Source organism: Lactuca serriola, chromosome 9, assembly GCF_051521515.1.
Source record: "Lactuca serriola cultivar US96UC23 chromosome 9, Lser_US96UC23_V15, whole genome shotgun sequence".
Taxonomy (NCBI): Eukaryota; Viridiplantae; Streptophyta; class Magnoliopsida; order Asterales; family Asteraceae; genus Lactuca; species Lactuca serriola.
In genome coordinates, this window is record NC_136416.1 from 59,197,016 (window position 1) to 59,212,986 (window position 15,971).

The following is a 15,971-nucleotide window of genomic DNA, read 5'->3' on the forward strand; positions in this document are numbered from 1 at the left end:
CGTTACGTATGTTGGGTGGGGCTCATTACGTATGTAGTGCGGGGCCCGTTATGAATGTTGGACGGGTCCATATTGGTATATGGTATCTTGAGAAACTCACTAAGTTTCGCATTTACAGTTTAAAGCTATTTATTTCAGGTACTTCTAGTAGCAAGGGTAAAGAACCAACTTGATTGCACTGCATCCACGGATGGTTTCCATACTATGTGATTTTGGGATTACTCTGATATTTTTATGAAAATTGTAAACTTATGTTTTAGATAATTTGACCTTATGAATTTTATGGTATGGTTTTATTACTTTCAAAATGAAAACTTTTCCTACTATTTTTGGAGTGTTTCAAGGTACAACATGAAGAGGGGAATCAACACCAAATCACCATTATAATGCTTCAAAAATTCACTCCTTCTTCACTTGAACCACCCACTCCTTTCACAATTAGAAACTGCATTTTGGAACTCTTGCAAGGTGGCTTGTTGGCTACAAATAGAGTTACTAACACCGATTCTAGGGTTATGCCACCTTAAATAGTCCACAACTTTCTCATTTAGCCCTCAAAGTATCATGAAATGACCCCTATACCTATATACATGATCAATGTTCATTTTATTAAACTTTGGCCCTCCAAACATAACTTTAAACAAAGGAAAAGGTTATTTAAGAATAAAAATCAACGGAACACTAACCTCAATGATGGATGGAAATAAGGTTTGTTTCTTTCCCCTCTTTAAGAGGATACCAACACAAATAGTTGATGATAATGAGCCTTCATGTCTTCTTTAACCTCACAGATCATTTCTAACCCGTGTTTGTTCCTCCATTGGACCTTATCACGCTCGACTTATTTCTTCTATAACGGTTTGATCTCACGATCCAAAATAGTTATGGCTCTTCTGTTAAGCGCCTCGAATCTGTTGGAATAGTGTCTAAGCCCGAAACTATATTTGGTATGTACTTGACCCAGTTGTGCATGGTCCTTTTGGGTTGCCTTCTCCAAAGCAACTTGACAAGGTAATTTAAGGAGAAAGAGAGAGTATTATGATTTATTAATATATTATAAGAATAATATATTAAAGGAGAAATCATATTTATTTAATTACTATTGGTCATAAATTAATTAGGAATTAATTTGGTGATCAAAAGAGATTAATTGAATAAAGGGGTATAAACTGTCAAATGTATGATAGTTGAGTTTTGGGTTAAGGAAACCTAATGGGCTTAAGGGGGAACGAAATTATGATGGGTAACCATCATATTTTCGTCCAAGGCCTTATTCCAGAAGGTTCCATGGGATGCTTGGTGGCTAAGCTGTCCATTAGGGTTTAGATTGAAACCCTAGTAACCTATAAGTATAAATATGACCCATAGGGCATTGAATTCGGCTACCACATGATTCTAAGAGATCCCTAGGCCGATTTCTAGCCTCTCTCTCCCTCTCTCATATTGCCTTCTTGCTTGTGGGGTTTGTGAACCATTAGAGGAGTTGCATTTGTGACTCTAAGCTCAAGAGAAGAAGAAAGAGAAGGTCTAAGCCAACCATTGAAGAGGTAAACATCTAGATCCGATTCTATATGTTATTTTAGTTGTTTATATGCTAGATTAGGGTTTGTAAGTCTTGGAATCGAAGCATGTTCAATAGTGAAACCTAGATCCAAGCATTAGGGTTTGCATGAGCACATAGGAATGATTCTTATGCCTAAAACTCATCAGTGGTATCAGAGCCTTGATTGGTTTTAGTTGTATGTGATGCTTAACTGTTTTATTTGCAAAAAATCGAGTTTCTGGCCTCTGCCCGACTTAACTCGGCGAGTCAGTATCTAGACTCGGCGAGTTGGCCCCTACTCGGCGAGTCCAGGTCTGACTCGGCGAGTCAGTTCGTCAGGCAGAGGGATTTTCGGGTTTTGGTTGCTGTTTTGACTTGGATTTGATGCTTAATTTGTTTTATGAAGTTAAAATCCGAATTTTATCTTAATTAAGTGATTATCTTTGCCAAAACAATAGATAATTTCAAAATCTTTTAAATATTAGTTGTTTATGTGATAAATATGGATTATTTAAAAATTATTTGGTAATTATCTAATGACTAAAATTAAGATCAGGTCAAATATAGATAATTATGAATTAATTGGTTAATTTGAATTATTTTTTATTTGATTCCTTGTGTTTTGAAAAGTTCAATTCTTGCCCTCAAGTTTTGAAATTTGAATTCATGATTAAAAGTTTAATTTTGAGTAATCTTAATTTCAAACCCTTAGAATTTTACAAGTTTAAAATTCAACCCTATACTATTATATATTATTACAAGCTTAATTAATATATATATGTATATATATATATATATATATATATATATATATATATATATATATATATATATATATATATGTATAACTTAAAATGCTAGTCTTACCGTTAGTAGGCCTCATTCACAAAGCCGATCTATAAGGTGGGTATAAGGTTGCTGCTTATAAAATGGCGCTTAATGGGTGTACACTCACACCTACCGCTTGCTTGACTGGTGGAGGGTCGTTAGCCGAACGGGTAGGATAGGGCAACCCTCTCCTCATTAAAAGTATAATGTTAATTATAAAGTAACTACATATTTTACAAATTCCCATTCCTAGTTACTTTAGGGTAAAATGTGAAAATGATGCTAATCCATGGAATTACACTTCGTACCCTTGTCAAACGTTAATGGAGCGCGTGTGGTTAACCGGCACATCAATTTGGGGATGCCATTGGTAGCGAAGGGTGACTCGATGTTTGTCATAGATCAATGGAGCGTGAGTGGTTTACCGACACATTGATTAGGTGATAAAGACATTGAGTGCACCACATTAATTCACATGGTTATTCACAAATTTGTTTGTGATCCTCGGCATCCCAGTCGCAAATTTGAAATGCATATCGAGATTTAAACATGCCATTGAAAAGTTCAATGAATCTCAAAGATCTAGGAGTTTTCAATACATTTAAAACCTAAATTACTTTTTCGTTTTTCATGGTGAGAATTAGTGAATCGTCATTCACTTACCTTCAAATTATTTACTTTTAGAGTACGGCATCCCTTTCTAAGTTGTAAATAATATTGTTGGATCCTAGCCCTAATTTCTCATTTGGGTGTTTAATTAGGGATTCATTTCTAATCAAACTTTGTTCCCTTCTTTTTCAGATGTCTGCAAACAACAACAACAACAACGCTTCTGGGTCATTCTCGTTGATGAACTTGTGTCAGAAAGTGACATTTGATGGTTCAAACTTCAACGAGTGGATGAGGTATATTCTCATGATCACACGCTACGATGACAAAGAATATGTCCTCGATGAAAAGCTTGAGAAGATCATCCCAGATGTTGCTACTCCTAAGGAATTGGCCGCCTTTGAGGCCCATGAGCGTGATGCCACGAAAGTTCACTGCATCATGCTGGCCACCATGAACCTCGAACTCCAAAAGTCCTATGAGGACATGTACCCATATGAAATGCATCAGGATTTGCTGGACAGGTATCACTAGAGCGCGAGGCAAGAGCGCTATGAGATCATTACTAACATGATCACCGCTAAGATGGGGAGTGGAGAATCCCTAACCTCTCATTTGCAGAAAATGCATAGGTATGTTGATCGTCTTCTCAAACTTAATGTTAAGTTTGATGAGGATTTGGCTATCGACATAATCCTCCACTCCTAGCCCTCCTGCTACAATCAGTTTAGGATGACCTACCATATGAACAAAGAGGAGGTCTCCTTGAGCAAGCTCCAAGGACTCTTGAGGACTGCTGAGAGCAACCTCAAAGACAAATCCGTTGCACCGTCCCCTGCTGTGGCCGCTCCTGTGATGGCAATAGGTCAAGGAAAGGGCAAAAAGAGGAAGGCTCCATGTAAGAGCCAACATAAGGGGAAACCACATGATGGTTCGTCCTCAAGTGGGACCAAAGCTGGCCCTGCTAAGCCCTCTTCCGATCCCAAAGAAGCAGAGTGCTTCTATTGCCACCAAAAGGGCCACTGGAAGCGAAGCTGCCCACAATATCTGCAGGTCATAAGAGATGGGAAGATCAAGCCCACCTTTGCAGGTATGTATTCTATTAAATCTAATAACTCATCATTTGCTACTTCATGGGTTCTTGATACAGGGTGTGGTTACCACATTTGTTCTGATTTGCAGGGCCTAAAAAGAAGTAGGGAGATGGAACATGGGATGATGAACTTGATTATGGGAAACAGAAGATCGTCGCCTGTGACCAAAGTCGGTGTTTATTCTTTGGTGTTAAGTAATGGGTTAGGGATACATTTAGAGAATTGTTGTTATTCGCCAGATATGGAAAGAAACATTATTTCTTTTCACGGGTTGTTTAGACAAGGTTTCAGATATTCTTTTTATAATAGTAATGGTTCTATTAACGTTTATTTGAATGGTGTCTTTTATTTCAATGCATTACCTTGTAATGGGATTTATGAATCTGTGATGATTGTTGATAATTTTGGAAATAATGTTTTGAATATTGATTCATCTACTAGTCTAGACAAGCATGCTTGTGGCATTGTCGCCTTGGCCATGTCAACAAGAAACGCATAGCCCAACTCCAAAAGGATGGAGTGTTGGAGTCATTCGACCTTAAGGATGATGACACGTGTGAATCTTGTTTACTTGGGAAGATGACCAAGTCACCCTTTACTGGCACTTGTGAAAGGGGTGAGGGTTTATTGGATCTCATACACACCGATGTATGCGGGCCCTTTAGATCCACCACAAGGGATACTTGCCGCTTCTACGTGACTTTTACAGATGATTATAGCAGATATGGATATATCTACTTAATCAAGCAAAAGTCGGAAACCTTTGAAAAGTTCAAAGAGTTTAAGAATGAAGTGGAGAATCAGTTGGGCAGGAAAATCAAGATGCTTCGGTCAGACCGAGGAGGAGAGTACCTAAGTCTTGAGTTTCACGACTATCTAAAAGAATGCGGAATTGTTTCACAATTGACGCCTCCGAGGACGCCACAATTGAATGGTGTGGCTGAGAGACGTAATCGGACCTTGTTGGACATGGTTCGTTCTATGATGAGTCGGACTTCGTTACCAATAGCTTTCTGGGGGTATGCCTTAGAGACTACCGCCCATATACTTAACTTAGTTCCCACCAAGAAGGTTTCCAAGACTCCTCACGAAATGTGGACAGGGAAGGCTCCCTCGTTGGCACATACCAAGGTTTGGGGTTGCGAGGCTTTCGTAAGACGAGAGACTCACGACAAGCTAGAACCTCGCAGTGAGAAGTGTTATTTCATCGACTATCCGTAGAAGTCTTTTGGCTACCTTTTCTATAGACCGAGTGACAATGTTGTCTTCATTGCTAGAAGAGGAGTTTTCCGAGAAAGGGAATTGATATGCCAAGAAGACAGTGGGAGGCAAATTGAACTTGAAGAGATTCAAGATCAAAATGATGAAGGTGTTGGGTTTTGAGCATTCTAACACTCCTAAGTGTACATGCAACCCTAAATACCTTGGATCTATGTTTTCTCTATTATACATGCAAATAAGAACATCCAAGGTATTATCCTAATCTAGCATACAAAACTATGACTATAGCAAGATAGAATACATACCTCTTTGGTGTAGAATGTCTTCATGAAGCTTGAGTGCCTAGTGCCCCAAGTGTGACACCTCAAATGGTTCACACAACACCAAATACACTTGGAATGACTTTAGAGAATTCTACACTTCATGAAAATCGGCTAGCCCTTTCTTACTCTCACTCTAGTGGCCGATTTTTCCCAAGAATGTGATCTTTATATAGTGTTACAATTAGGGTAAACCCTTAATTGTCATGGCTTTCCATTTCCTTGGATCCATGGGTTCAAATACACCATGGAGCATCCATGGACCATCCTATGGGTTTTAGCCCAACTTGATTATCCATGGAGCATTAGCCCACTATACAAGTATGGATGATTTACACAATCAACCCATATATTTAATTAGTCTTCTTTTGATCACTTAATTAATCCTAGATTAATTCTTGATCAATACTAATTAAATAATCTCATTATTCTTATTATTAATATACTAGAACTTATAATATATTAATAACCATAAGTGTCTTATTTCTCTCATTTAGTCTATCCAAGTGCATGATGCCATGCAACCCAAATGGACCATGCCGGGTCGGGTCAAGTCTTACCAATTATAGTTATGGACTTAGACATTAATCCAACATAAGGAACCTCTGACACTGGCACTTAACTTGAGGAGGAAACTCCTGTTAAACCTGTTGACGAATCCTTACCTCTTCGACGTTCCACTAGGGCTAGTGTTCCACCCCAGTTTTATGGTTTTCATATTACTACTGAAGGGGATACATTTATTAGTGATAGTACACTAGTAAATTTGGATGAACCTAGCAGCTATAAGGAAGCCATGGCAGGCCCAGAGTCTGCAAAATGGAAGGAGGCTATGGATAGCGAGATTCAGTCCATGTACGACAACCAATTTTGGAATTTGGTTGATAATGTACCGGGTCGTAAGACAGTCGGGTGCAAGTGGATCTTCAAGAAGAAGACGGACATGGATGGGAAAGTGCATACTTATAAAGCGCGATTGGTCGCGAAGGGCTTTACTCAAACTCCCGGAGTTGACTATGATGAGACCTTCTCACCAGTTGCGAAGATAAAGTCTATTAGGGTGATGCTTGCCATAGCTGCATTTCATGATTATGAAATATGGCAGATGGACGTGAAAACCACTTTCCTTAATGGAAAGTTGGCTGAGGATGTCTACATGAATCAGCCAAAGGGTTTTGTCGATGCAAAGCATCCAAATAGAGTATGCAAGCTTGAAAAATCCATTTATGGATTGAAACAAGCATCTCGCAGATGGAATCTTTGCTTTGACGAGAAGGTTAAAGAGTTTGGCTTTCTGCGAAGCGAAGATGAATCTTGTGTGTATGTCAAAGCCAGTGGGAGTATAGTAAGCTTCCTTGTATTGTATGTCGACGACATACTACTCATAGGAAACAATGTCCCAACCTTGCAGGAGGTCAAGTCCTGGCTTGGGAAATGTTTCGCTATGAAGGACCTCGGAGAGGCTGCTTATATTCTGGGAATAAGAATAGTAAGAAATAGGGAAAAGAGACTGATAGGACTCAGTCAGGATACATACTTGGAAAAGGTACTAAAGCATTTTAGTATGGAAAATTCCAAGAAAGGGGAGTTGCCAATCCAAAGCAATACCAAGCTGAGTAAGACTCAGAGCCCGAGTACAGAGGCAGAGATAGCTGATATGAGCCGAGTACCTTACGCTTCCGCAGTAGGCTCTATCATGTACGCTATGACTTGTACTCGCCCTGATGTGGCCTTCGCTTTGAGCATGGTCAGTAGATATCAAAGGAATCCTGGTAGAGCTCATTGGATTGCAGTTAAGAATATTCTTAAGTACCTTTGGAGGACCAAGGAATGGTTTCTAGTCCTCGGTGGGAGTGATGACTTAAGGATACAAGGGTACAGTGACGCTAGTTTTCAGACGGATCGGGATAACTTCCGATCACAGTCAGGCTGGGTCTTTACCCTAAATGGAGGAGCAGTGACTTGGAAAAGTTCCAAGCAAGAGACCGTAGCTGATTCAACGTGCGAATCAGAGTATATTGCGGCGAGCGAAGCGTCAAAGGAGGCTATATGGTTGAAGAACTTCATTGGAGACCTTGGAGTTGTGCCATCCATAAAAGAGCCGATGGAAATTTTCTGTGATAATGAAGGAGCGGTTGTCTTGACCAAGGAACCGAGAGATCATGGCAGATCTCGACATATTGACAGAAAATACCATTTCATCAGACATCGGGTAGAAGAGGGACTCCTCGTTGTGAAGAGGGTATCATCAGAAGAAAACCTAGCAGATCCCCTTACGAAGGGACTGAGAAGGGTCAAACACTTGCAGCACACTAGGAGCATTGGGCTGAAGGATGATATAAGTTCGGATTAGATAGGAAATGTGTAATAGATAGTTTGTACTTGACATTCGATGAATAAATAAAATGTGTTATTTATGAGTAAAGCTACTATCTTGTGTTGGTTATTTATCTATTGTTTCCATTTTGCATGTTTTGACTTCCTGAATGATAGGATTATTCAAAAAGGCCCGCAGTCGGTCATATTTTGGAAGTAGATATGAATGAAGACTGTCATGAATTGTTTGTAGATTGTCTAAAAGGTTTTAGACATAGAAAAGGTTTGCTGCAAAGTTCATGAGTGCTTATGAATATGAATTGAGCATTGGATTAAACCCGAGTTTGCTGTATCACTTAGTGGTGTTTTATCTTAAGTGATTGCAAAGCGATAACATCATATAGTCCTAAAACATAGAGATATGGTTGTTGTTTGCTGGTTGGTTATACATTGATAATGTGTAAACGCATCAGTAACTTGATGTTATAAAACACATTATTGTGTGTGATCCATTAGTAAATAATAGATGCATATGAGTCGAAGTTGATCTGTTCCTTTTATTCTATGAGAATAAAAGTGATATATTGGCCACTTGATGATTTGGTTTGACTTATGTGTCGGGCCCGGTCAGAATGAAGTTGATGTGTTCAACTAAATTCTATGTCAAACAAATCGGAAATCAAGGAACTACTACTGGACAATAAGCATTATCAGCATGATATCCAGAACAGAGGATTATACGATCCCTTATCTAAAGAACAAGTTGATCAGAGTTGACAGCGAAGTATAAGAGCTACGATTGCAAATCGGATTCTGAAGTCATATGTGAAATACAGTTAGTAGACTTATCCAAGTGGGAGACTGTTGGAATAGTGTCTAAGCCCATAACTATATTTGGTATGTACTTGACCCGGTTGTGCATGGTCCTTTTGGGTTGCCTTCTCCAAAGCAACTTGACAAGGTAATTTAAGGAGAAAGAGAGAGTATTATGATTTATTAATATATTATAAGAATAATATATTAAAGGAGAAATCATATTTATTTAATTAGTATTGGTCATAAATTAATTAGGAATTAATTTGGTGATCAAAAGAGATTAATTGAATAAAGGGGTATAAACTGTCAAATGTATGATAGTTAAGTTTTGGGTTAAGGAAACCTAAAGGGCTTAAGGGGGAACGAAATTATGATGGGTAACCATCATATTTTCGTCCAAGGCCTTATTCCAGAAGGTTCCATGGGCTGCTTGGTGGCTAAGCTGTCCATTAGGGTTTAGATTGAAACCCTAGTAACCTATAAGTATAAATATGACCCCTAGGGCATTGAATTCGGCTACCACTTGATTCTAAGAGATCCCTAGGCCGATTTCTAGCCTCTCTCTCCCTCTCTTATATTGCCTTCTTGCTTGTGGGGTTTGTGAACCATTAGAGGAGTTGCATTTGTGACTCTAAGCTCAAGAGAAGAAGAAAGAGAAGGTCTAAGCCAACCATTGAAGAGGTAAACATCTAGATCCGATTCTATATGTTATTTTAGTTGTTTATATGCTAGATTAGGGTTTGTAAGTCTTGGAATCGAAGCATGTTCAATAGTGAAACCTAGATCCAAGCATTAGGGTTTGCATGAGCACATAGGAATGTTTCTTATGCCTAAAACCCATCAGAATCATCCATTCGAGGGTCCTCTAAAGGTAAAATGTTTGGCTCCTCCGTTAGACACTTCTGAAGATAGCAGACATGGAATACATTGTGTATCTCATCAAACTTCGATGGCAACTCCAATTGGTATGTATGATCCATGATACACTACTGGAAATTGACCAATAAATTATAGCCACAAGTTCCCTTGCTTCCCAAATTAGATCTGATGACAAGTCATGGAAACTCGCAACCCTATTATTGGTGGTCGGTAGTGGTTCCACTGTTGCTATCTCTCTGATTTTTTTGCTAGTGGTAGATCTAAATATTGAAGTTCTCGATACAAGATGTACACAAGGTGTTTGATGAAATGTCTCATGAGTTATGCATGTTTTTAAGTTGTAGATGTATGATGAAATGTTCTCTAATGGAAGATCTATAAGTTTTAAATTGTGAATAATGTATAAACTTTTCTCTGGTGGTAGATTTGTTCTTTGATGGTAGATTTTGAGATTTTTTCTCTCATGCATTCAATGTTGTATGAATTATATGTGATGCTTATTGATCTGATGTGTGGTGCATAGAAAGTGCGATGAAATGTCTCAATGAAACAATGTATGTTTTAAGTTGTGAATGTAGTTTTTTCTATATTAAGTAGTGAATATTAAATTTAAATCGTGAATATATATATATATATATATATATATATATATATATATATATATATATATACATATATATATATATATATATATATATATAAAGTTGTATTTGTATAATTTTTATGATGAAATATATGAATGTTTTTTGCATAAGTTGTGAATACTCTAAATAACGAATGGGTTAACTTGTGAATGAGCGGTAAATATACTGTGAATTTTATGTATTAAATTGTTAATAGAATGTCTAAAGTTGTGAATGTATTATGAATAAGTTGTGAATGTGTTGTATTCGGCTGTGAATTTTGTATGAATTTTATGTTAAATTATGAATGAGTGAATTAATATGTTTATTAAATAATGAATATAGTATTTAGAATATTTCTTGGTTGAAGCTTGAAAATTACACTCTTTTCATTGTTCACTAAAACTAAAAATAAAATAAAATGAATGAGATTTTCATAATGGTGTCAAATTCATCCATTAAAAAAAAAAAGGCTAAGATTAATGGGTTGCAATTTTTCAAAAGGTTAAAATGACAAAAGCAAATTTAATAATAAAACTAAAAATATAATTCCTTAAGTTTCTAACTATTTTTTATTCTTATTTGAAGCACTCCCAATATAATCTGTTACAATTACTTGAGAAATACCAATATTTGGAACGAGAAGAGAAACTTAAGAGTCCAAATAATCGCACTCCATGCATTTTATAATATATCCGGTGACAAGAAATTGGACATTGGTTTGTCAATTTCAATATACGGTCACAATGATCAACATCTTTAAGTTTGACGGTTGTACTTTCAGTTTTTCAAGATTGACTACCCTCTTTACCTCTCTCTTAAAAGAAACAAATCAATAAATCTTAGTTTTTTTTTGGGATACGTTATTACCACCCCATTTTTTATTATTCTACCCTCTTAATTATTACAGGTTTGGTAGAGATTTTATAATTTTAAACTTTATATCAGCCTTTTCAGAATTTAAGAAAATGTTAGTAACTAAAGTATTAAGGAACAAACTATAGTGTCAAAATTTGAACTTTGGAAACTTCAGGGGCCAAATTGAACTTTGTAAGACGCACACGCACATCAGTGATCAGTTTCAGTCAACAATGGAGATTGGAGGGTGACATCTAAACCTTCATATATAAAAATACACCTTACGTTTATAAATTCACATGCATACGATACAACTTTAATCTCCTTCTAATCGCTCTCAATCTCCTTATCGTTAGATTAATTTGAATTGATCATGGGAGCTCAAGCAGAGAAATGGGTGTTGATGGTGACTGCGAGAACGCCGACGAACATAGCTGTGATCAAGTACTGGGGGAAAAGGGACGAGAAGTTGATTTTGCCGATTAATGATAGTATTAGTGTTACTCTCGATCCGAATCACCTCTGTACAACCACCACCGTTTCTGTGAGCCCTAGCTTTGTTGAAGATCGCATGTGGCTCAACGGCAAGGTACACCTGAACTTAATTTCTCTCTGTTTATCCATCGATCAACTCAAAATTAAGCAATCAGAGATGCGGATATTGAATTCTGTGATCGGATTGAGTCCTCTTAAAATCCGAAGTTCACTTCGATTCAGATGAAGTCGACGTACTTGTATCTCGCTCAATTTAAGTATTTAACTATCTTCAACACACAAAAATTGCAACAATACTGATTGATATGCGTTGATTAGTGTGAAACGAGCAGGTTATGAATCATCAATCATTCAGCTTCTCTGATTCGTGGCGTTTTTCCTTGTTTTTCCTGGTTATGGTAGGAGATATCACTTCAAGGAGGTAGATTCCAAAGTTGTTTAAGAGAAATCCGAGCTCGTGCTAATGATGTAGAAGATGAGAAGAAAGGTATCAAAATCAACAAGGAAGATTGGCAGAAACTTCACCTGCACATTGCTTCATATAACAACTTCCCAACTGCAGCTGGTCTTGCTTCCTCAGCTGCTGGTCTTGCTTGTTTAGGTACTCATTTCATGCTTCATTGTTGTTGCACCAATATGCATTTTCAGAAATCTTTCAATTTTATATAAGAAATTTATTAATCTTTTTTTGCAGTATTTTCCCTTGCCAAATTGATGAACCTGAAAGAAGATAACAGTCAACTTTCTGCTATTGCCAGGTACCTAATACATACATACCTCAATAGATTAAAATAAAAAATTCATTAATATATAAAGTTTATGCACAGGCAAGGTTCAGGTAGTGCTTGTCGCAGTTTATATGGTGGATTCGTGAAGTGGATCATGGGAAAAGTAAGTTTTTCTGTGATTTAAATTTTTTTCCCAATTAAAAAAATATATAATCTTGGAGCCAAATGTTCTAACTTTTGTCTTTCTTGTTTATAGGAGGAAAATGGAAGTGATAGTCTTGCTGTTCAACTTGCAGATGAGAAACATTGGGACGAACTCGTAATTATCATTGCTGTGGTATTTTTCTTGTTTCCTTTTTTTTTTTTTTAATATTTGTTAGTTACCACATCCTATTTAAATATTACAAACATCTTGTGTTAAAATTTGTCCTTAATGGTGATTATATTGTTTATAGGTAAGTGCACGACAAAAAGAAACAAGTAGCACATCCGGAATGCGTGATACCGTTGAAACAAGTGCACTTATACAACATAGAGCAAAGGTACATCTCTATGAGAAGGGCATTTACGTCTTTTTGCATAGATCATCGATCTAGAACAAGTACATGTCCCAAATTGTTCCGTAATTCTGGATGGGACAAAAAGTTTCTACTTTTGTCTATTGACATAAGTCTCAGTGCCAGTCCCTTCCAATGAACACACAACACAGTATAGCCTGTTCTGTCATGTCCTGTGTAACAGTCTAAATTTTGTCGGGACAGGAAGTTGTACCGAAGCGCATAATCGAAATGGAAAATGCGATACAAAACCGTGATTTTGCATCTTTTGCACGTTTAGCGTGTACAGACAGTAATCAGTTTCATGCTGTTTGTTTGGACACGTATCCCCCTATATTCTACATGAACGACACTTCCCACAGGTAAGTTGCTCATTTTGCATACCATTTTTATGTGGGAATTAAAAAAAAAGGGAAAATGCAGAAAATAACAACATACATACTCTTTTCACCAATAATAGCAATATACTTGTAACTATTTACCCATAATAACATCACACTGGCATTTTTTACCAATAATAGCAATATGTTATTATCAGTAAAGAAATGTAAGTGCATTCCTATTAGAGGTAATTACCCTTAAAAAATCTAATTTGTAAGTTTTTATAAATGTTGTTACAGAATAATCAGTTGTGTTGAGAAATGGAATCGTGCAGAAGAGACACCTCAGGTTTGGACTTTTGACATTTATGGGAACTGGTGGATTGAAAATTTATTAAAATTTGGGATGTTGAGTAATTTGATTTGAAATTGATGGACAGGTGGCATACACGTTTGATGCGGGGCCAAATGCGGTTATGATAACACGTGACAGGAAAACTGCTGCCCTTTTACTACAAAGGCTGCTTTATAACTTCCCTCCACAACCCGACACCGATTTAGACAGGTATGCATATTAATTACATAACTCATCGATGGAATTGGAATTCGAGATTCCATTCCACAGCGTGTTTGGTTGCAAGATGGATGGAATTCAAACTGTTTGATGATGGTTTATGTTATTTTGAATAGCTATGTGATCGGGGACAAGTCGATACTAAAAGATGCGGGAATTAAGGATATGAAAGATGTAGAAACATTGGTGGGTCCCCCTGAAACAAAAGGCAACATTGTGGGAGAGAAATCAAAGGGAGATGTTAGCTACTTTATCTGTACAAGACCGGGAGGTGGTCCCGTGGTTCTTTCTGATGAAACTCAAGCCCTACTTGACCCACTCACCGGCTTGCCAAACTGAAAAACAGCAATTTGAATTTTTGTTTAGATTTGTGAATCAAAAGGATGGTGTAATGATACCTTTTGTGTGTGTATTTTAGTGTTCAATGTATGCTCCTTAATTTTTGTTCACAGTAATCAAAGGTGCATTTCCTCCCAAAAAGAACATATCTAATCTCATATATGACTTTTTCCTAATCAGTTGACAAGTAAATACAAAAATATAAGCAGCAAGAACATGATGAAGACAAGATAGATACAAGAATAAATACTTGCATTCATTAATCACAAAACCTGGACTTAACAACAGCTAACAACTACAACCACTATCAAGAAAAAGCGAAAAACTATGATGAAGCAGACGATATCAATATCAAAATACAACTAGCAAGGAAAAAAGCATGTAGATCAAGAAGCAAGCGTACGCAATGAGACCACGGTGTTCGTCTCCACAAGAAGCCAGCTCCACCAACAAACCGGTGCAAACCCTCGTCGCCCACATCACGAAAACCCCCGTCATCACGAAGATCAACACCCCACCTTGGGGAACAAACAGCGAAAGTGCAGATAGTATCACGATCGGAAGCATACAGTAACCGATCAAACTCAAGCATCGGTATAAATCGAGATTCCCGTTTCGTCCGGCGAGCATATTGAACACGACGTATAAAAACAGAGACGCGACGGTTGTCCACCCGAAAATAATCCCGAAATGTAACTTCCCGGCGAGCAATTGAAACAATCCGAATGCCATGATGAACAAAATAGGACCGGATAGATCTGCGTCTTCGTGAAGATCGGCTTTGACTCTAAACGGATTCAAAATTGACACGGTTTTGTTCCAAATTTGTTTCGTGTTTATACCTAGCTCTTCCAGGAGAGGTGGCTCGTCGTCAAAATTCGTACTGCCGCTGCTGATGGTGCTGCCGAATTGGGGAGTAGAGAAGGATGTGGATGCCGGAGACGATCCGATGTCGAATGACATGAAAGGGATACCGGCGTTTGCAGATCTCGCAGGCTGAAACGGTGCTGTTGGGAGACGACGTTGTTGTGGGCCGGTGTTGGGGTTTCCACCGGAGGGGAAAACCACAGGCGGAACGTTGAATTCCTTCGACATATTGACGGAAACTGAAAGATTGGGTGTGAAATCGATAAAGAAATCGACTTGCACACCAGAATTTTGACGCAAATAAGAAGATTTAGACGATGATTGATGAAAATTAGGGTTGAAGATCTTAAATTGGATTATTGGAAACCATGGACAAGTGTGATGAAGTGGCGGTGAAGTAATGGCTAAAGAAAATACACATGAATATTGCCTTTGTGTCATTAAAATTCTTACATTACCAATTATATTTTTATTTAAAATTAACTTATTTACTTTTAAAAAATAGTTAAAGAATATGTTTTGGCAAATTAAAAAGTTTTAACTCCATTCATAAATAAGTTTTAAAAAAAAAAAACAAGACATTCCTGACTCTTCAGAACTATGTTTGGTTTTTTTATATCAAAATACCACAAATACACTCATTAACCGAAACACATTGTGTACGCATAAGATAAACATATATGTTTTGGTCATTTTACATGTATAAGCTAAGTCAAATATATTTTTATAACACGACTTATTGACTTGTTGGATTTTGTCAAAATAAAAGTTAATCCAAACATTTAAAAAAAAAAAAAAACTTATTTTATCACCCTATAAGTCAATAAACATTTTTGCCCTAAAATATTTTTCAAGTTCAAAATACATTCCCAAACACCCTTTATAACATTCTTTTAAGCAACTCATCATAATATAAACAAATATTAAAAATAAAAGTCTTAGTATTTGATTTTACTTTATTTTCCAATCATACATGAAAACATC

General features: G+C 37.1%; 2 protein-coding genes across 3 annotated transcripts; one reads left to right on the forward strand and one right to left on the reverse strand.

Moving 5' to 3' along the window:
* Window positions 1-11,353: 11,353 nt before the first annotated feature.
* On the forward strand, window positions 11,354-14,230 carry LOC145076806 (diphosphomevalonate decarboxylase 2-like). Its single transcript, XM_079022598.1, has 10 exons — window positions 11,354-11,696; window positions 12,005-12,203; window positions 12,297-12,360; window positions 12,430-12,493; window positions 12,587-12,667; window positions 12,786-12,872; window positions 13,092-13,249; window positions 13,508-13,556; window positions 13,648-13,772; window positions 13,898-14,230. The coding sequence occupies exons 1-10, from the start codon at window positions 11,481-11,483 to the stop codon at window positions 14,118-14,120; spliced, it is 1,266 nt and encodes a 421-aa protein (XP_078878724.1). The 5' UTR covers window positions 11,354-11,480; the 3' UTR covers window positions 14,121-14,230.
* LOC145076807 (uncharacterized) lies at window positions 12,127-15,403 on the reverse strand. 2 transcript variants are annotated; one of them, XM_079022599.1, is made up of 2 exons: window positions 14,524-15,403; window positions 12,127-12,322 (listed from the first exon to the last, which is right to left on the reverse strand). In XM_079022599.1, exons 1-2 carry the CDS (start codon window positions 15,213-15,215, stop codon window positions 12,280-12,282), a joined length of 735 nt encoding a protein of 244 aa, XP_078878725.1. In that variant the 5' UTR covers window positions 15,216-15,403; the 3' UTR covers window positions 12,127-12,279. The 2 variants fall into 2 exon arrangements, with proteins under 2 accessions (XP_078878725.1, XP_078878726.1); XM_079022600.1 differs by having other exon boundaries at window positions 12,127-14,116.
* Window positions 15,404-15,971: the final 568 nt, after the last annotated feature.

What these genes read in the sequence shown, in the direction of transcription:
- LOC145076806 (XM_079022598.1), top strand. Translation starts at nt 11,481, where the DNA reads ATGGGAGCTCAAGCAGAGAAATGGGTGTTGATGGTGACTGCGAGAACG. An exon ending in GCATGTGGCTCAACGGCAAG is followed by an intron (nt 11,697 to 12,004) that starts GTACACCTGAAC and finishes TGGTTATGGTAG; the next exon opens with GAGATATCACTTCAAGGAGG. An exon ending in TGAAGTGGATCATGGGAAAA is followed by an intron (nt 12,494 to 12,586) that starts GTAAGTTTTTCT and finishes TCTTGTTTATAG; the next exon opens with GAGGAAAATGGAAGTGATAG.
- LOC145076807 (XM_079022599.1), bottom strand. Translation starts at nt 15,215, where the DNA reads ATGTCGAAGGAATTCAACGTTCCGCCTGTGGTTTTCCCCTCCGGTGGA. An exon ending in GAACACCGTGGTCTCATTGC is followed by an intron (nt 12,323 to 14,523) that starts GTACGCTTGCTT and finishes ATCTTCTTTCAG; the next exon opens with GTTCATCAATTTGGCAAGGG.